The 21,657-nt window shown below is 32.9% G+C and overlaps 2 protein-coding genes across 3 annotated transcripts in view; one reads left to right on the top strand and one right to left on the bottom strand.

Moving 5' to 3' along the window:
- The window catches only part of LOC130901804 (sodium-dependent dopamine transporter), a 46,000-nt gene extending 43,267 nt beyond the window's left edge, over positions 1-2,733 (top strand). The window contains exon 11 of one of the 2 annotated variants that reach the window (XM_057813409.1): positions 42-2,733. In XM_057813409.1, coding sequence (XP_057669392.1) covers positions 42-176 — 135 coding nt within the window. In that variant the 3' untranslated portion in view covers positions 177-2,733. The remainder of the gene's footprint in view (positions 1-41) is intronic. The other variant, XM_057813410.1, reaches the window with a different exon arrangement.
- A 12,101-nt stretch (positions 2,734-14,834) lies between these two features.
- LOC130900517 (uncharacterized) lies at positions 14,835-15,770 on the bottom strand. Its single transcript, XM_057811208.1, has one exon. The coding sequence runs from the start codon at positions 15,768-15,770 to the stop codon at positions 14,835-14,837; it is 936 nt and encodes a 311-aa protein (XP_057667191.1).
- Positions 15,771-21,657: the final 5,887 nt, after the last annotated feature.

The following is a 21,657-nucleotide window of genomic DNA, read 5'->3' as shown; positions in this document are numbered from 1 at the left end:
CCACAAAACCCTATCTGAATCATACTTACGTATATTTTCAGAGAATTCGAATTTTAACGACCCCATGGCGTGATACTCAAAGAACTCCTCAAATAAATGGAGTTATTCAAACGGAAAGTCAGCAAGTTCGTTTATCGGCGCCAGAACTACCAAACCAACCACCGGTTGAAGTGTGAGATAAGAGAATTACTAAATTTAAGGAATATTACGTTTGATTATTTCTAATCAAATTATTCGGAAAGATCTTAATTTTTTCTTTTATATTGGTTCTGCTTAATAGAAATAAACGGTCTAGTCCTAGAGTATTTTATATCAAAAGTGGTAAAATTATGTGTAATTGTGTTAATGTTTAGATTTAAATAAATTTGTAAAGATATCCCCTAAATGTTAACAGTAATAATGTTTATACCTAGACCAATGACCAATGAAAAACTAGTCCGATCCGATCATTACCTAATTCATTTCGATAGAATATCACTAGCACAATAATTCTATTAGTATTATTTATTATATATTTCAATGTATAATATTATATACTATGATCGAAAAGTTGTTTTATCCAAAGAACAAAAACAGTTTAATTTAACTTTGTCCTGTAGACGCCATTAAAATCATCATCATCTTGACATTTAATTAGGATATCCTGCACACAAAGAAAAATTTCGCATTTCAAGGTTATGTTTTTGACGTCATTGTTTACTCCACCATTTCAGTCCACTATTTAATTTTTGAGTTTTTTTGGGCTTCCTGCTGTATTTTCTTTTAAGAAAGAAGGTAAATTTGTATCTCCTAAATTGTCTTTTTTATTGGTGTTTCAATATACTATAAACACAATTATGTATTGTGCTATTATTAAAATTCACACAATAAGTTATTAAGTATATGTATTGAATTAAAAAATAAATGTTATTTTCAACGTGTCCATGTATATTATTGACATCAACTAATGTATAAATATAGAATCAAATTTTAGAATAAAATTTTTCCGGTATTCGCTTTGTACCATTTTTGGTTACAAAAATTTTTTTTTCAATACAAAAAATTCAAAGTAATTAAATATATCTATTAAATCTAAATTTGTCATAAAAAAATAAAATATAAAGATACAAAATCATATTTTGTGATTATGTGATATAATAAATAGCACACGCAGTAACTTCTTGTACTTAACCTATAAATGCAAATTGTTTAATTGATTGTGCAATCCTAAACAGTTAGCTGTTTAGTATCAGTCCATGACTCTGTTCCTAACCTGACACTGAAATTTATTATTTCTGAAATAATCAAAATAATTACTTTATAATAAAAATGTTGTCACCACTAGTTTCAGTAAAAATATCAACTTGTCGACTCTTTTACAGGCAGATACAAGAAAAAAAATTTCGAGATTAGCATGTTTGTTTGAAAATTGAGTAAAAATTGATGTAAAATACATAAGTTATTTTATTTAATCCCATTTTATAATTTTTTGCGGGAGTATCAACTATTGGTTTAAAAAAATTCAGTTTGTTACCAGAACCTGATATATAGCTGTCAGATATACAGTAAATTAATAGTTATTTATACAACAAGTAAGTAATTGTATTTTCCACATTTATTATTTGGATAAACATAGTTTATAATTTGGATAAAACAATTACGTTTATAATTGATTTAATTTGTTGAACATTTTTTATGACTTACTTTTAAGAAACGCGTGCTATACAGCCAACGTCTGATATTTTTTGCCAAATATCTGATGATAGTACACGTTTATCTATTTAATAATTTAATATTGTTAAATTAAAATACAAAAGTTTCAAGGCGTAAAATTATTGGTAGGGCCCAATAATTTTAATCTTTAATCTTTTTTTCTAATTATTAATAACTGACAATTTGTTTTTTATGTTAGCTTTAATGAATTTATACATTTGGAAAGACGCATTTATTCACTTTCAACAACAAGAAAGCAACAATAAATTCACGAACTTTGACAACTCATTTACACGAATAAAATATTATATTAGTATGATACGTACATCGAAAATGTAGATATTTTATAGAAAATGTATTAGTTAGCAATATTATTCAATAGGGCAAATATATTTATCAAAAGTGTATATATATATTGAAAAAATATTATTTATGTACGTTTTGGTTCTATATAAATTTTAAAAACTGGGTATGAAACAGGCTTTAAAGTAATTTTAATAAAGAAAACGGTCAAACAGCCATTTGATTGTTTTCCAAGGCACTAAATATAAAATAGATAACTGTTTGCTTAAGAATAATAATTTTTAAACAATATAATTATTAAAATTAGAAACATTTTAGCAACACCAAATAATTTGTTTGGTAACTAATTTTATTTATCAAAGAAAGCATTTTAAATAATAGTTCGACTTTTTGGAAAATAATTGTAATTAACAGGTATTGTGTCAATTTATTTGTTAATAAACCGTTTTAAATATGAGAAACATCAAGAAATAAACATTTATTTTCCTGCTTATTCTTGTAACCTTATGGAAAACTGTATACTAGCAGAATGTGTGTAGGTAAAACTATAAATGGATTATTTTCGGGACAACCGTATATTTTTCTAACCCATTACATAAAAAATTAATGTAGTCATTTCTAATTTTTATAGTTATGTTAGAAAGCTTCATGTTTTTTCAATGTTTTTGCAGGAAAAGTTGTTTGCAACAGCCATTGCCAAAAGCTTTACTCGTTAAATAAATATATTTATTTTTTTTATAACAGTGATTCATTTATTACCCACTCTCGTTAAAATTCTTATTCTTCACTCACAGGGTTGTGTTTCTATTATAAGATGGAACTAAAACACACAACTAATTTCCAACTATAAATTCTTTAAGAATTTCCAAGTAATTGTCTCTTTATATACATAACATTCCAGCCGTTATTTTAACCTTAAAGGCCGATTCAGAGACCATTCATAGTTCCCGGTGGACGTCGCTGTCTGCCGTTGGTGACTTTCAACGAATTTTATCTTTTCACGTCGACCGTTCGTAACAACTTTCGTAGCAATAGAAAAGGGCCAATCACATCCGTTTAATAATGACAAAAAAAGTTCTTCATTATTTTCTATAATATCGTCCACAAGAATATTACGAAAACAAAAAGCAGTACACACGTCAAAAAGAAGAAAGAAGAAAGAAGAAGAAAGAACATTTTTAGGTTAACGGCAGCAACGTCAAGATTATGAATAGGATCAATAGACGTCAAACGGCAAACGTCACCCAAGTTATGAATCGGCCTCAATTGTCTGTTCTGATCAGCTGATCTTGTCAGGGTTACCATATTAAACATTTTTCCCTTCAAATATCTAGCCTATCAGGGTTTTTAATGACCTATTTTCAACCACCTGAGTTATCAACAATTTTATTATCTGGGTATTGTTTACCTTAGTCACTGTTAATAGGAATACTGAAACAATATGTACGGAACTTGAGTCAGAATCTTTATGCTAATATTACCGTTTTTATCTCTATTTACATAAGATCTAGGACCTGTATACGTTTTAATAATTTTTCCAGGTTTCCGTTTTCTAGGTGATTAAACATATTTACATTCATGTTTTCTTATAAAGGCTTTACAACTTTCGATTGTACATCAGAATATTTTTTTTTCTTGTCAAATTTATGTTTGATTTTTTTGTTTGTGTTGACAAAGGTAACTTTAATTCCAGAAACTCCCTTGCAATACTTTTGTTTTACTTACTCGACTATTTAGCAATAGGTGAATTTCTATAATTCTAGAGGTCTGAACATAAGTCTTCTAACTTTTTTGATGTTTTTTTAGAATAGACTTTGCTTTTTCAGGTAATTCATTGCCCTTGCATAAAATGGGCTCCTCTGTACATTTTTTTGCAAATTCCTCACATTTTTCCCTATTAAATTGAACATTTTGTGATTCAAGCCTCATTTTTATTATGTCTGTGTGTATTCCACCAATGGGCAAAATCAAATTGAGACATAACATTGATTGAACCTAATAATGCATAAACTATGCAATTATCTTTTGGAGTTTGCATGTTAAGATTCCTAGATTGCTCCTAGCTTTCCGTCCAAGCTTCATCACCACCAAAATTAAATAAAGAAAATGCTTTTAGTAAGGTGTTTCTTTTTTCAATGAGTCCCTACTTTCCAGAAAAATAGTATCAGATATGATCTAGATCTACTTATACCTATACAACCCAAGTTACAGTAATTGATTCAACACCTAAGTAACTAGCATCTATGTGTAATACAGGGGTCATGTGATATTATCTAATAAAGACAATAAAAGTTATTCTAGACTTACCTTCACTGCACATTGTCGTAGAAAGATATGCCAACGCATCTATGATGACGATGGTCATAAGCGGATTTGGAAAGAGGAAATTTCAAACTCAAGATTATGGAAGGTCCTTCTTGCAAAAATACCACTCTCGCAGCTCCAAGTAAGTGATTTAACTGAATGACAAAAAAAATTAGAAGGACGACACTTATTATTTAATCAGAAAATATACAACGACATGACATACTTTCAAACCGCAATAGGAACGTGGTAAGGAGTATATGGACCAAGCAGTGGCGGCCTTAGGGGGTGGCGAACAGGGCAATCGCCCAGGGCCTCGCTCTTTCAGGAGCCTCGCGCAACAACTCAAGCAAATTTTAAAAAATATAAAACTTTTTAACAATTTTTTATATATATTGACAGACAGTTCAAAGAAGTAAAGACGTAAAGAAAGGCATTTTGATTATGAAGGGGGAGATGAAGCTCATGAATTGAAAGCGGAAGGAATTTTCAAATTCAACTATTTTTATATCATTGTCGACAATGTGCGCGCAAGCTGTTCTTCTAGGTTTGAGGCTCTTAAATATCATGAGAGCATATTTGGTTTCATGTATAATATAAAAAAATTAAAGGAAATTAATTATAGTGAACTTTTAAAGCAATGCAGTGACTTGCAAATATCTATGACAGGAGGAGAATCATGTGCTATTAATGGACATGAATTGTACGAAGAACTGAATATGTTCATCCGTGTGTATAAAGGAAAAGATGACATTATCTCGCTGCTAAAATACATAATAGAAAAAAAATAACTGAAGTTTACCCCACTACGAAATAGTCCTGAGAATTATTGCTACCAAACCTGTTACAGTTACGCCTGACTTATTAAAACATATTTGAGGAATTCGATGACACAATATCGGCTTTCAGCCCTTGCTATTCTTTCAATCGATAATGACGTAGCTTATTCGCTAGATTATTGTACTTTGATTGAAGATTTTAGTCTTAGGACTCTCTGTATTTGTTAATATTGTAAATCTTTCAATGTAAAATATTTTAAAACTTAAATTTGATTTATTTATATAATTTTAGCATTTCTGCTTAAACATGACAAATACCTAAACCAAACAACCAGACCTTCTTTTCACCTTCTTTTCACGAAGGACAAAGGGTCTCGCAAAGACCTGCCGCCCGGAGCCTAGCAATGGGTAAAGCCGCCTCTGGGACCAAGAAACAACTACTTAGAATCTATAGGAACCTATTTTATTGCTTTCTATCAATTGGAAAGAGTGCATAATGTGATTAAGACAGGAGCTATTTGAAAAGAGATACAGCAAAAATATTAGATAGTCAAGCCGCCAAAAAAGTCATCAACCCAAAAATAATCAAAGCGAAGTTGGGCGTGATATGTTTAGATGTACTGAAAGAGCTAAATTATTTGAACCTGAGTGCTAGCATACAGGAATATATAGGAGAAAGCCAACAATTTGACAATCAATGGAACTAAGATCGTTTCTGTTTCGTAGGTATGAAGTAATAAAATAGAAATCTTCAGAAGTATCGAGATTATTCGCCAAAGGATCCAATGTTTTTTTGGTACAACCACAAATCCAATCATTTCTGCGATAAATATGTTGAGTAAATCCTCTTATGTAGCTTTTCCCCTACTTATAACAGTTTTTTTTTCTATAATAATAATTGCTACTGACTTATCTTTCGTTTTTAATCCTACAATATCGTTTGAATATTTACAAAATTTCTTGGTAATTATTAAGTTAAAAACAATTTCCATAATATCACACACGCTCTATTATAGTATATTGTTATTCAGTTCAAATCGTCCTGAATCATTAGACCAGTGTTTCCCAACATTATTTGTTCCTTCCCCCACCCAAGCATTCTCATGCCAGATACACAGTAAAGAAATTTTCAAAACATATAATGAAAAACTAAAATTCAAATATGAAATCATTTCAATACAGATTTTAATTAAAAGCATAATCTTCCTGTACCCTCAACTTCGTAAAAAATTATAACATTGATTAAAAAAAAAGCATAAATTAATACGAAATCTACGACTAAATACACACGTGGCTGTGAAGAAAAGAAATTCTTCTCTGATTCAATTGGCTTCGGTCAGCTGACCCGTGACGTTTGAGACTGATCTTAGCTTACAGCGCCACTTACTTGATTCAACTGCTTCCGAGTCGAGTGGTGTCCCTGCAAGATTCTTTTTTTGCTAGGCATCATCGGACCACAAATTCTTCACGAGTCACCTTCTTCATAACTTGGAGTTCATTGAATCAGATGCGAAGAACTGCGTCTTCCGCAGTGAGATAGAAAAGGATTAAACTCGTGTTGAGTCCATTTTCGAATTGCCCATCTTTACAATCAAATCCCCCCCTTGTGAGGCTTTGGCCTCATGTTGGGAAACACTGAATTAGACAGCTCGTGAAGTCACGAACAAAAAACAATTTACTCGACGTGTTTTCATCATAATAAGCGTTCCGCTCAAGTGTATGCTACGAAGATTTCCAGGTAAAAACACTAGAATATAACTGGTTAACTTTACTGGGTTGTTACAAGGCAAAGTATTACCAATTTTCTTTAGGATAAGTAATAGAAAATGTCTCATTTTTGAAACCATTAAGGCGCCTATGCACTAGCCTCCTCTGGACGAAAACAAGTACGGAACAATCCAGTCAGTAACGCACCTACTCCTATATTCAACGCTAGAATACGTCAGTACTTTGAAAAAGATAAATTAGAATCAATTACGTTTTGTTTTGGATAAAATAATTCACCGTATTTTGTATCACACCTCGTAAATAGATCACACCTCGTTTTATTATTTATACGATATATTAAATTGAATGACAACAATCATATAAGTGGTTAAAATTGACACTAAATTTAAATTTATACTTCTATTAATAGTAATTAAACCAAATAAAGTGAAGTTCGGTAAATAATAGATTCCCTGTTCGGCTATGGTAACCAATTCCAATCTTGTAGGGGCGGTTAAACCAAATTTTTCTTCGGTGTCATACACCGCAGTAATAAATTGTTTACCTTCACTTGCAGTAAAGTCGCATGATAATGTAATACTAACCACCAAAGTCTGAAAAAAAATTTAGTGATTTATCAAATGCTGTCGTATTGTGGCCAAAAAGTACTTCAAGAAAGTCTGCTTCTCTGAAATTATATAACAGGCGGAATATTCTTAGAATAAAAAATTTTTCTTATTATAAATTCGACTTATATTGAAGATTGAGGTCCTTATTTTATTTATCATGACGAATAAAATGAGCCCAAACTGATTGGAGTTCATTTAATTACAGAGTTCCTATAGCCACCTTCCCCATTATCTGACCCTGGTTAGCATCTAGTAACAAAGTACTCCTTAAGATGAATCATATGAGCCCCTGCATTTACTAAAAAAAATCCTCGATAATTATTTTCCGCTTTAAATATATTCACTTGATTTTAGACCTCAAACTGACAAACTTATTGAAAAATTTTGTGACCCTTAGTTAGGAGTTCCGCCAAGTCTTATCAATCCGTTACCATTTGGTAACCCTAGGTGCTTAGTCTACCTAGTTTTTGAACAAAAGTGCACATATTTTGTGTAGATTATGAAAAAAAAATATAATAACTTCATTCGATTATTTGGAAAAAAATTATCAACAATTATACCTGAAGGATTTAAAGTCCTGAAACCAATAAAGTTTCCATTTTTTTATTCCCATAATTTTTTTCGTAAATCCGCCGTTAAAACAAAGATTTTAAAAAAATTATCGAAATCGAATGATTTTTCGCCAAAAAAAGAGGGGATCGAGAAAGTATAAAATTACCAAGATTTTTCAATTTACTTTACTGAATTTATTTTAATTTTCTGGCTCAAAATCTAGAAACAAGACTCAAGAATTATTAGCTCTTAGTGGTATCATATGATAACATCATGTATTTCGAAAAGTTGGGAATATAAAAAAAATCGGAATTCAAATTTTCTTGGGGTGATAATTTTAAAAAGTACAAATATCTAACTTTTTCTCAATAAAAAACAAACCTGAGCAATTTGAGTAGAATAGAATAATTCAATTAAAGGCTGCTACATATTTTTTTAATATAACTACTAAGAAAAAATCATTTTTTGTGGTTGAAACAGATTTTTAGTTTGAAATTCATGTTGTTGGTAAACTTATTTAAAAATATACTAACCAGAGTAACGAAAAGGTCTAATAAATCCGTAGGAAACATTTTAACACCGCTGACGTATCTATTCAAAAAAGCGATACTTGAAGTAAATGCGTAAGCAAATATTTGAACTATAGTCCAACCAAATAGATCACTTACTCCATTTACTAATTCCGTTACATCCACGTAGTAAGCAAAAATCTCCTTAAGATTAAAAACAGTAACAGTATCACTATCATAGATGTTAATTTTATCTTTGATAGCTTCTTCGCATATCTTAACTAATACATCCTGCAAGTTTTTATAAAACACTTTTATATTCCGATTAATGAGAATAATCAAAATAACCGAATACAGTATAGCCAAATCCCATATACACAAGTACATGCTAATCAAATGCGGGGTATCGGGTTTCATGAAGCGAAATAAAATATTAGAAAATACTAATAAGTGAAACAATACCATTACCATTATAAGAGAGAAACATTTGTGTGAATAAACCGTTTTTATATTATCAAAAGCTTCCAAGAATTTCTTATTAAAGCGCATCCAATGCCATCTTTTATAAAAAAATACCGTGGACGTTGCTATTGGCATGAAACAATACGTTCCAATACTCAGCATTTCGGTAACGTATAAAGTGCTTGTACCATCACCTTTAATTATAAAACTGTTTTTATATAAAATTATAAATAATGATACTGAGTAGAATATAAGAAATGGTGGAATAAATGAATTCATTATTTTATAAATTGGTGATTGTTTTACAAAACTATAAAATGGTGTAACACCAAACAAAGAACAAATATGGTAACTAAAATATAAATATTTCCGTATATACGCCATTATTGACTAATATCACGGCTGGCGTCTGCTTTTTTATAGCACAGTATCTATACACTTACAAGTTACTATCATCGTCATGCGTTGAAAAGTAGTTTTATTGTTTTTTAATCGAATATCAATAACTAATGTACATACAATGAAATATTTAAAACTAACTTTCCACCTAGTATGTATGAACTCTAACGCACTGAGTGAATCGCTCATTATATTTAAATTATTTCAATGATCGAACTCTTTATACAATGGTTGACTGAAAAGTTACCGACTTAACAAAGACAGATACTTTTTACCATATCATACCCTTAGTCCAGTGTTACTGTGACTGTCACTAGGTACCTGGGGCCTATTCCACAATAATACTTTGTACTTATCACTTTGCAGTTTGCAATTTATTTTCAAATTCCTGTTCCACAATAACAACAAGTTGCAAAGTGAAAAGTGCTAAGTGCCAAGAATACATCGATAAGCTATATTTTTTCCGATTTTTGTTCCACAACATATATCTCTTCGCAAAATACCAATTGTCATCTTGACACTTGTCAAATTATTCTGCTGAGTGTTTGAGTGGTTTGCAATAGTTATTTTCCTAACAAGTGCGGAAAATGATACTTTCCCGCAAGCGAATGCAGCGGTCAAGTGTGGGAAAGACACTTTACGCATGAGTTAGGAACATTATTTTTTCTACGACCGTATATACAAAAAAGTATACCAACCCATTTTTCTAAAATTATTTTATTCCAACAAACATAATAATATACAAAATTTTAACTAAAAACTTATAATTTTTATAAATATTAATATTGAAAACCCAATTTGTTGCATTCTGTAGACAAGTAAGAATTGCCGGCCCAGTGGAGTTATTTGATTTCAACTGGAAGGTAAATGACGTCGGTGAGGATGGCATCGGTTGCAGGTCGCATAAAGATGACGATGACGGTGACGGCAACAGTTTTAAGTCATATGTAGAACAGAGAAACTTTTCACCATCGAATAGCTGGACCATAATGTATTAGATTTCAAAACCTTACTTAGGTCTGAAAAATACGCAAGAAATACCTCTCCCTTATAAGTTTTGGCCCCTTCCTCCTTATACCATATAACAAAATGGTCGTATTGCTTCTTATACTTTAGTCTGGATTTGGCAGGTAACAGCTCGGAATTAGCTTCATTTGCAGCCTTCAAAATGGCTTCGGGAAGTTCTTCGTCGGATAATTCCATTAATATTATTGTATCGGATTCGGTTTTATGTGGTTTAATTTAGAAGAAGATTGTACTTATTCGGTCACTTCCAAGACGTTTTGAACAACTTTGACGTTTTAGTAACAATTACACGGTTGGGTTGTCATAGCAATTGATATCAAACCTGGGTGGTTTGATAGATGTTTCTCCTTTGAAGAATGTTACTTTCCCGCACTAGTGCGGGAAAGTGACACTTTCAAAACTAAAATGCGTGCGGGAGAGTGGGTTAAAACGCACGGTCGTAGAAAAAAATAGTTTATTCGTATAAATATGGGAAAAAAAAGATTTAATTATTGAAAAGAAGCTAGCTGTTTTAGCTGCTATCAAACAAATGCGCGATATTTTATTTGGAAATTTCAAAACAACCTCTAATGCAGACAAGCAAAATGCATGGGAGAGTATATCGTCATTAACTAAGTGTTTAGAATTGGCGTCTCCAGAAAAAAAGCCGCACTTTGGGTTAAAGTAATAAATAATTCAAAATGTTCAGTACATTTGAGTTGTTTGTGTTTCGTAGAATAAACAAAGAATGCACGTCGGACAGGAACATCGGGGGGGGGGGTCGACAAAAAATTAGACGAAGTGGATTTGGCAATACTGGATATTTTGAATGAAAATCATACGGTAGTGGATTGAATAAATCTTCCAGAAGCTCAACCAATGCTAAGTGCGAATACCTCTTGCAACACAGTTCCTAAGGAAACTGGAACTGAAATTTTCAAAGCTGTAGTTGACTTCCACAAGGGAAAGAGAAGGAAGACAGCAGAAAATTGTGTAAAAAACAAGAAAAACCACAATGAAGATAGGAAAGTCGAACTAAAAGAGTCTTTATTAGAGATTGAGGAATATAAAAAAACTGGAGGTATTAAAATTAGAAAAAGACTTACGTTTACAACCAAGTATATTTACAAAAGAATTTTATCACTAAGCAGTTCATTATGAGGGATTAATATCTACCTACCCATTTCGTGTAATGTTATCTTGAGTAGTTTCGGTTTTATATGTTAGATTTTGTTATATAGCATGAATAAATTAACACATTTTTTCATGTTTATTTCTTAAGGACCTATTTTAAAAGCTTCTATAATATGTGCGGCATCACACAATCAAATATTATCCGATTCCGAATTATATCCGCGAAAGAAATCTTTTCTATCAAGTAACTATTAGTCTTGATTACATTTTTAAACAGCAATACAAAATGGACCTTTAAACTCTTGCATCATCAGTTTATTAATCAGCTTATTAGCTTACAAAGTATTATAAAACCAGTGGATAATACTAAATAGTCACAGTGATATGTAAATTAAAAAAATAACCAATTAATTAACATAAATAACAAATTTAATCAATCATGTGCAAGCTGCCACATCTCAACAATTATAAGAAACTATAAACATCAATGAAGAGTATCTAACGGAAAATTTTTAGTTTATACGTTAAATAATTCAAAAGGCGATTTTGTCTGTTAGGGAACTACTTCCGGTTCGGATAAGACTTCGTTGTCACCAGCACCGAGGTTATCGAAACATTCATCGTCAAATTGATAAAATACACCTTCATTCTGGCAGCAAATGTTGTGTAGCGTGGCACATGCTAATATAATATTTCCCGCTCTTCGTGGTGAAAATCTGAGATGGTTAAGACATGAGAATCTCTCCTTCAAAATGCCGTAAGCATTCTCAATAACTCGCCGTGTGCTTTTATGCCTCCTATTATAATTATGTTCGGCTATATCATTTGGATTTCTTCTCAAAGGAACCATAAGCCACTCTTTCAGTCCATATGCGCTGTCTCCCAAGATCATTGCGTTAGGAAAAGGTCGGAATCCTTGACCAAAATCCCAGAATTACGTAGTACTCTTGCATCGAGGACACTGCCAGGCCAATTAGCATTGACACCGTGAAAGTGAAAATTAGGGCCGCAAACCATCATGCAGTTGAGAGAATGGTTACCGTGTCTTCATTTTCAGTGGGGAAATCGATATTTATAAAGTACCATCAACACACCCACATACAGAAGGAAACCCCGCAATGTTGATAAATTGTTGTGCTATTCTTACAGGATTTTCGGACCAACGTACGAATGTTGGGAACATATTTTGTACAATAGCATTGACAACTCGATGCACAGTTCTGCATACGGTTGCTTTGCTAACTCCATGCATTGCGGCTATACCATGAAGTTGGCCTCCATTTTTTTAGGTAATCAGCAACTGCTGCTGAAGCTGAAGCGCTGTACTCTTTCCTGTGGGATGTCTTAAATGTTGCCCAATATGTTGTAACACAATATTTACACCCTCTGAAGTCAATCGAAAAGCTTCTTTGAAATGAAAATTACCCAAGTGTTCAAAGTTGAAGCGCTCTTTATACACTTTGCGTCTTCTGACAGCATTGTCGTTATCATCATATTCACTTGAATAAATGAATTCAAATTCTACCATCTTTTTTATAAATATTCAGCGAAATTCAGACAGGAACTAACAAAATTTAATCTAATGTCAAATTGACGTAAGTCTTTGAAAAAAAAAGTGACAAGTGCAAAGTTAGTGTAAGTTAATTGTGGAACTCAAAGACTTTTCACTTTGCAGCAAATACAAATTGAAAAGTGATGAGTGCAAAGTTGCAAAGTATTATTGTGGAATAGGCCCCAGATCTGATGAATACGATGAGTTATACAATCAATTCGAAAAGTAATTTGTGAATTGACCGAAGTGTGAGTACGTGCGTTGTCCTGAAAAGTATTTTATCCTGAAAATTCGTCGTTTGTCAAGCTGATATAACCACGTTTGAATTTAGATGTCAAAAACTTTACGGTCGTAAATGATGGTGCAGAGTCTTCGTACAAAGTATCTAATTCCTATTTCATTTCCGTACGCGTATTGTCTTTCAAAAACAAATATTTAATGACATCTCGATACTCGATTTTTTTCATTTTCAGAAAAATTTACACAACTAACTTATTCAATTGTCAAATAGTGACTAAACATCCATATTAAAAAATAACAAAACATACATGTATTGAATTGCTTCTTTTTCTTATGTCATATATGGTTTCGAACGATTGCGGGAATACCCGAATACAATATGAATTTGGCTGGGTCCCGAAAGCCAAAAAAAGACCAAATTTTAGAAGACTGAAGAAGTAGACAATATGATGTATAAAATCCACTGCAATTTAGTAATTGTTATAATAACAACTTTACATTTAATATCTAATCGAGTACCGTCAGCTGGGGTAAGATTGGTCCAAATCTAAAGCTATGTTATGGTTTTATCAGCTCCATATCTTTGGACAATGATTTTATTAATCTTCAATGTATCTTAATGTGTAAGCAAACATTATATCATTAAATTAAAACCATATTGAGACCCCTCAATCATTTTGCAATATTATACTGAATTTTTTTAATGTTTGGACCAAAGTTGCCTTGAATTAGGGAAAATTTTGTCCCATACTTTCAAACCATATAAAACCTATGTTTAGTATTGGTTGGGCTAAAGTTAGACAAGATAAAATTACCCCCAGACATATTAGTTTGTGTTTTTACCTGCTTTTACTTCAAAAACATCCAAGAAATGATAAGAAATGGGAATAAATGAAACGGACTTCATATATAAAAAAAAATTGTATTGTACAAAAAAAGATATCATTTTACATCATATTTACATACATTTATTTACTTACTAGTTGTCCAGTTCTGGCACTGGTTCCACTTTGAAGCTATTTTTGGAGGATTGATCTTCTGACAAACATCCACCCAGTCGTAAGTCAGGCAATCTTATTTTTCTGGCCAGTCCCAAAACTTGAGTCTTCTTTCCATGCATTCAACTATAGATCCTTCTTCAGATAAACTAACAATTTTGCCAGGGTATTTCTGTCCATCATTCTTAACCACTACAAAGTTATCAATAGCAAAGTCTTCAGGTTTCAATGCAACTGGTGTTTCTTCATCATTAGGCCTGTGAACAGGTATGCCTGCAACTTCCTGTAATATTTCTTCCAGATCGGAAAATCTGAAGAAGAGTTTTGCTTTTTTTTGTTTTTCTTCTTGGAAACTTGTGTTTCTTTGACGCACTGGTGAAGGTTTGCTTGCTGCTTCTGAGATGGCTGCTTCAACCTGTTCAAATGCAATACTCTTGCCAGCAGGCACTTGCAATTTTTTTCCTTCTTCTCGGGCCATCTTTAGTTAAAAACCCAGCTCTTTTCTTCTCCAACTGTTCCATAAAAGCTTCTCCTATAGACTCTTTACCCAGGGGCTGGTTTTCTGGAAGTCAGTCTAGTAGTGTTTGCTTGTTTAAGGGATGGATTACACATTTGGCAAATCCAGCCGTCAAATTGTCTCTTCGCTTTTCTTCCAAAATTGCCATTAGCTCTTTTAGCAATCGTGGAAACAAATCTTTAGGGATCGTTGCAAATTTGGAACCTGAATCTGATTCTTTCCACTTGCGGAGGATGTCACGCCACGATCTTTTCATTGGTCCAAAGAAGGCAACGTCTAATGATTGCGTTAGATGTGTTGAATTCGGAGGGAGGCAAACGAACCTTATATTATTCTCTTCACAGAGCTTAAGCACATGCAAACTGATGTGAGAAGATAAGTTATCTCCAATGATAACTTTAGGACCATCTAGATTTTTAACACCTGGTAACAATGTTGACTGGAACTCTTCTTCGAAGCATACTGCATCAAACCACCCACTTTCAGAGCGGTTATATCGAGTTCCTTCAGGACCATTCTCAGTCCATGTGGACCACAAGTGCTCAGCTCTATAAACAACATATGGAGACAAGAGGTCGCCTGCAGCATTCCTAGCCATCATTATTGATGTTGCACTTATACTGAAATTACAAATGTACTCCACGTATTTTGCTCCTCTCTTACAGATAACCTTTTTATTCCCAGGGTCGTCGGTAAGGTTCGTCTCATCGTAATTGAATATATTATTTGGGGGAACATCTTTAACCTCTTCTTTGAGGTTATCAATGTAATTTTCGATGAGAGAAGCATCTACTTCGGCTCTGACCTTTTTCATATTGGAATTTATCCTACGAGCCAGATTCTCATGTCTTTTTAAGAAGGCTTTTATCCATTCATAGCCAGGGAGATTGTTTTTGAACTGACAAATGTGGACACCTTTTTTGTCCAAATAACTTTTGACTGCATAACGAAAATCCATTTTAACTACAGGGAACCCATAGTCTGCCATTTTAATTAAATGTTGTTCGAAAACATGTTCCTCTTCATCACTAAAAATTCTTGCACGTCCTACATTTTTTGTATAAAGGTATATTATACCTTTTTTCTGCAGCTCTTTGGGTTAACACCTGACCTAATAAGCACTCCTCTTACACTTCTAGTTTGTAATTGGCATAATTTCTTGTTCCAAAGAGGTTTTATTCGATTTCTCGGCATAATTCCTGCAAAAAAATCCAAAAATTAGTGCTTACAATTGTAATAAAAATATTTTAAGTGGTTTTGTGTAAGAAACTGCTTATAAAATACTACTCAAGTATTATACCTATCGAAAATATGATTCTTGGGGTAAATTTGGCCTAGCCACCATCTTGGGCCAAAGCTACCCCAACTACTGGGCCAAAGTTACCCAACTCTGGGCCAAAGATATCATGAAGTAGTAAAATCGAATTATTTTGTATATAACAAAGGTAAAAGCATTATTACACCAAAAATACTTGAAACAATTGAATATATAACATTATTATACACTTGCCTACCAGTAGCTCTTCAAGAATTAGCGTTTACAAGTAAAAGTTGGAAGACAACAAATTTCACCACTTTCTCACAGTATAGATCAGTATAGATGGAGCAACACTGGAGTGGTTGTGAGATATGGAACTAATCTCCCACTTCATCAACGGGTGGGCCAGTGGTGCTACCTATCCAGTAATGGGTAAACTAAGTCGATAACACATCGTATGATTACATACAGCACAGCAAAACTTTTTCTAACTTTGGGCCAATGTTACCCTTAAAGGGCCAATCTTACCCCAACAGACGGTACCCTAATAATAGTCGACTTTACAATACAGTATGAAAAAAAAATATATTTCTCAGCTTGATAAGTGGTGACATCTTTAAGTTGAGGTAGGACACCCTCGTAATACATCACTATCAATTTATGTTCTTAGAAAAAGATATAGCAGGAAGCTACTAACCAAAGTAATAATAATACCAGAAAAGTTTAAATGCAATAAAATGTGTAAAAGGAAAAGAAAATAACTTGATGAAGTAGTCTTTTATATTTAATACTTTTCCTATAACTCAAATCTTCGTCAAATAACGTCACCATTCTGAAACTAATTGACCCAATGTGTCTGTTTGTTTGCAACCGTAGTTTTGAAAATGTTAAAATATTTCAAACGTAATTTCTTCCAAATGACCGTGAAATTTTTTGTTTGAACTGTTATTTTCAAAATATGGATGATAGAGATACAGAAAACCATCAATGTATAACAAAAAGTTTCCGTAGAAATGTGTTAAATAAGGATGGCACCACATTAGCATCCAGGGTGAATTTTATAATAGGTTTGTTCCAGCAGTACGCTCTGATCATATTTCAAACTTTGGTGCATTACGCAGAACTAATCTATTACGAATATGTACCCAACAATTGCTACTGAAACACCATCTTCAAAACATGTAGGAAAAAGTAGAAAATCATCATTTTTGTTTTTAAATAGTTTCACTGTCATCGCCACTCCTGACTAATTTCTCTATTTCCATCTTAATAGAATATTACACCACAAGTGACGGAAGGTATCATGTCGCGCAAATTTACTGTTTTTGGATTTACGAGGTCTGGGTATTAAATAACGAGACTGATTACGAAAAAGGATTTTATTATAAAAATTATTCAACATTCGAATGCTCCCCTTCAATATACTCCCTCCCTTCGCCACACACCTTTCAATACGTTTTTTTCCATCGATCAAAGCAGTCCTGGAAGTATTCTTTGGTGAGTGCCTTTAGGAGCTCTGCCGTTTTTTGCTTTACCGCTTCCATCGACTCAAATCGGGTCCCTTTCAAAGTAGATTTTAACTAGCACTGGAGTGCGCTTACCCTCCAAATACTGCTTCACAGATAGCGCGTTATGGGCAGGTGCGTTGTCTTGGTGCAAAATCTCGTTCTCGCAGTGTTGCCAAAACAATAGTAAGTCCGATTGACAGTTTGACCCTCTGGATACCGTTAATATCGAAAAAACGATCAATATTGCCTTGAATTTTGATTTCCTCTCGGTCCTTACTAAAGCGCTTACATCACTCAAAAAGAGTGAGAATTGTCTCCATAGGCCTCTTTCAACAATTTATAGCACTCAGTTTTTTTTCAATTTAACGAGAAATTTGAGATTGATATCTAGATATCCAACGCACTACTCGTTTTTTACCCCACTCTCTAGGCGTACAGTCTCGTTATTTAATAGCCAGACTTCGCATTATTGGTCAAAGCTGCTTTTGTTTCTAAACTTAAGCCTTATTTTTATCTTAAATGCACCAAAAAAATAAACAAAATTGAAAATATAAATTTATCGATTCTTTATGACCGAAAATAGAGTTAACCCCACTTCCAAATAACAATCTTTTATATCTAATGAAAATTTTGCAGCTCTCATCCAAGACCGCAAAGATTTTATAAATTTTTCATACAAATATACAAAAATTGGAATGTTTCGATTTTCCACACTGATAATTCTTTTAAGGTAATTGTTGTCTTTGTACAATGAAATGTTCCGAACTTTTTGAATTACTTGAGAGCTTTTTAAAAGTTGGAATCGTTAATAATAATGACACTAGAGGAAAGAAAAATAATACAAACATGAAAATACTTATACCATAGATTAATAAGACATGAACTCTTCTATATCTATTTCTTTACTGTCTTGAACTTTCGTTAAAAAATTGGTAACCATCGGTAACTTCATTTATTCCTATTATTTTTTTTTCATTCTTATTTTGATAGTCTATTCGACATCTTGTCTTGTCCTCAATGAGGCGTTTAAGTTCAAGTAAGTTGATTGAGTCAAATGAATTCAAGTGACATGAAAACGAAATGAATATGTAAACTGAATTGAATGGGTCGTGAGTTGAAGCAAGTGCAACTTTGTATATTCTAGGGAAATAACCGTTATTCAATACACTTAATCTTCATGGCACGTAATTTAGCGTCTCTCTTCATTATTGTTTATTGTCACTTCCTTCACGGTTACTTATTTTATTCAAACTTAATAATATTTGAAATTAACAATTAATAAACATTTTGTGCTATCCGTAGCTTTTCCTTGTTGCCTAGTTGCAGACAACCTTTTAGCTACCCAGCTTAACATCAGCTTACCACTCCTCACGGTGCATAAAATATCAAAATTATGATTGAGAACCACAGGTTGCATCCGATTAGCTAATTTTATAGTTTTTCAAAAAATTTTATTATTTTTTTTCCATATTCTAAGCAGGTTGCAATTTTTTTAAATAAATTGCAGTTTTGTTTGTTTGAAATGCGAATCATACCTTGGTTATTCATAAATTTTTTACGTTTAAAAAAAGGTTCAGTTTTTAATAACTATCTTTTTTAAAAGTGCAGTTAATTTACCATATTTTAGCATTTTTTTTTGCAATTTAGCGAGCCAACTTTGAGTCGATGGTTCTGAGTACGATCACCATTAGAAATGTCATACTTTATGATGGCAACGTCAGATTTGACATATGCACATCAGTGTTGCCATATATCAAAACTCAATTAATAACAGTCCTAATAGTAATTGCTGTATTGATAGTCGAAGAAATCAAACAAAACATTTAAAATTTATAATCTACACAATCAATAATAAGTAGATTAATAATAATTAATTTGAAAGTATCTAATATCTGAGTTCCTGAAACCGCGGATGATGGTTGACATCCCACTACACCAACACTCACGATTACACTATCTGACGCGCGTATCATTAACCAAGTTATCGTCTTCAGAGACCGTGTTTTAGATTTAAAAAAGCTCTTTTCGCAACTCAAAATGAAATGGACTATACTAACTATATTCAGTTAATTAAATAACATTAACCGCTCTACATAATTCTAGCTCCCAGTTGTGTTATTAGATTTTAAAGTTTGTAAACTGTATCTGATTACTTAGAAGTAAATAGCCCGACGCAAACAAAACATTTTCGTGCTTACAGAATGAAGTAATTTAATAACAAAATAACTTTATTACTTGATTAAAAGGCATCAACTTTGCTTGGCTTCACAAAAACATAGAGTTTAACATGATATTTATTCGTTAATAATATGAAGAATATATTATAACAATTTATGATAGATTAAAAAATAATTCAGTATTTGCTACATTTTTAGAGAACATTCTTTTTCGATAATAATGTTACAAAAAAGTTTGCAAAATGATTCCCTAGGCCGGCCCTGTCCAACTACTATGGAATTTTAAAAATTCGGCGTCGTTCACATTGTTTATAAATGGCAGAACTCGTTGATGTTTATTTGTATATAATTTTTTTAGTTCCAGTCGGCTTATTTACAGTTTTCCTACTAAATAATTTCTAGGAAAGTCTATTTATTTATTTCTTTTGTATCTTTTTGTTCTAGAACTTTGTAGAATTTTATTTGGGTATATAAATGATTTGTGTAAACGCAATTAGTTAGTTTAAAAAATAAATAGTCGTAGTGAAAAGAACGAATTAGTAAAAGTAATCACACATTATTTAAGTGATATTTACATTGGCGAGCAAAAAATTGAGGTCACCTTAAAATTTTCATGTTCTTTGAAATTTTAAGTTTTCAGATAGAATTGGCAAACTGTACATCATTGCATGTGCTTTTGTAAGCTGAATGTGATATTCTATACCAAAGAAAAATGCATTTTTTTCTTGGATTTAATGATTTATTCTGGAAAAGCAACAAATTAACATTTTAGATGAAATTCAACATTTTGTTGTTAGGGAAGATATAGAACGAACAAAATAAAAAAACTTGACACTAATAACGTGTATTCCCTCCTCTTGCATTGATGACTGCTTGAAGTCGGCTCGACATACTTTGAATTAAGTTGCGGATCAAGTTCTGGTCGATGTTATCCCATTCCTGCAACAGCAATCTTCTCAACTCCTGGGCAGTTCTTGGTGCTGGTGGGTGTCTGCGGATCAGTCGACCCAACTCGTCCCAGACATGTTCTATGGGATTCATGTCTGGGCTTCGGGCTGGCCAATAAAACCGCCTAATTTCTACCTCATCCAGATACTCCCTGATAATTCAGGCTGTAGATGGTCTCGCATTATCTTGCATAAAAATGCCACGTTCCCCCATAGTCACCATGAAAGGCATAACAAGGTCTTCTAGCACCTTTGTAATGTTCTTGAGAGATGTTAGGATGCCATTTTCTATGAAGACCTAACCTAACCATAACTGACCCACCGCCAAATGGAAGGCGCTCGTCAATGCAAACTTCAGCATATCTTTCCCCAGGTCTTCTCCACACTCGTCGATGCCCATCTGACCCAGTGAGGCAAAAACGCCACTCATCTGAAAACAATACCCAGCTCCAGTCATCATCATTCCAACGAACGTGATCTCTAGAAAATGTCAATCTTGCAGCCCGATGCTGACGTTGCAACGGGAGACATGTAGCCATTCTTCTGCATGACAGTCCAGCAGCATGAAGTCTTCTTCTAACGGTCCATTCACTAACGTTGACATTTCTCACTTCTTCTAACTGATTTCGCAGTGAAACCGCGGTAGCTGTCCTATTCCGCAAAATTGTGGACACAAAAAAAAACAGTCATCTCGTTGAGTGGTAATTCTTGTTTGCCCAGACCCTGGTCTTCCAATAATCAGGCCAGTCTCCAGAAAGCGCTGGTATACGATTTGCACACCACAAAGACTATCACCAACAATTACAATTCTTGCCACAACAATAAGATCTGAAGGCATTATTGACCTGTTAAATCACTACACTTTGCAATCGTTAGGTTTTACACAAAGAATCAACAGTAAACTGGAAAACAGGCAAGGGAAATGTAAATCGTCAATTAACGCAAAGGCACTTTTTCATCAAAGTCGAACTCTAATACATGGAAT

The sequence above is a fragment of the Diorhabda carinulata genome, chromosome X, assembly GCF_026250575.1.
Source record: "Diorhabda carinulata isolate Delta chromosome X, icDioCari1.1, whole genome shotgun sequence".
Lineage (NCBI taxonomy): Eukaryota > Metazoa > Arthropoda > Insecta > Coleoptera > Chrysomelidae > Diorhabda > Diorhabda carinulata.
This window is presented reverse-complemented; position numbering and strand designations above follow the sequence as displayed.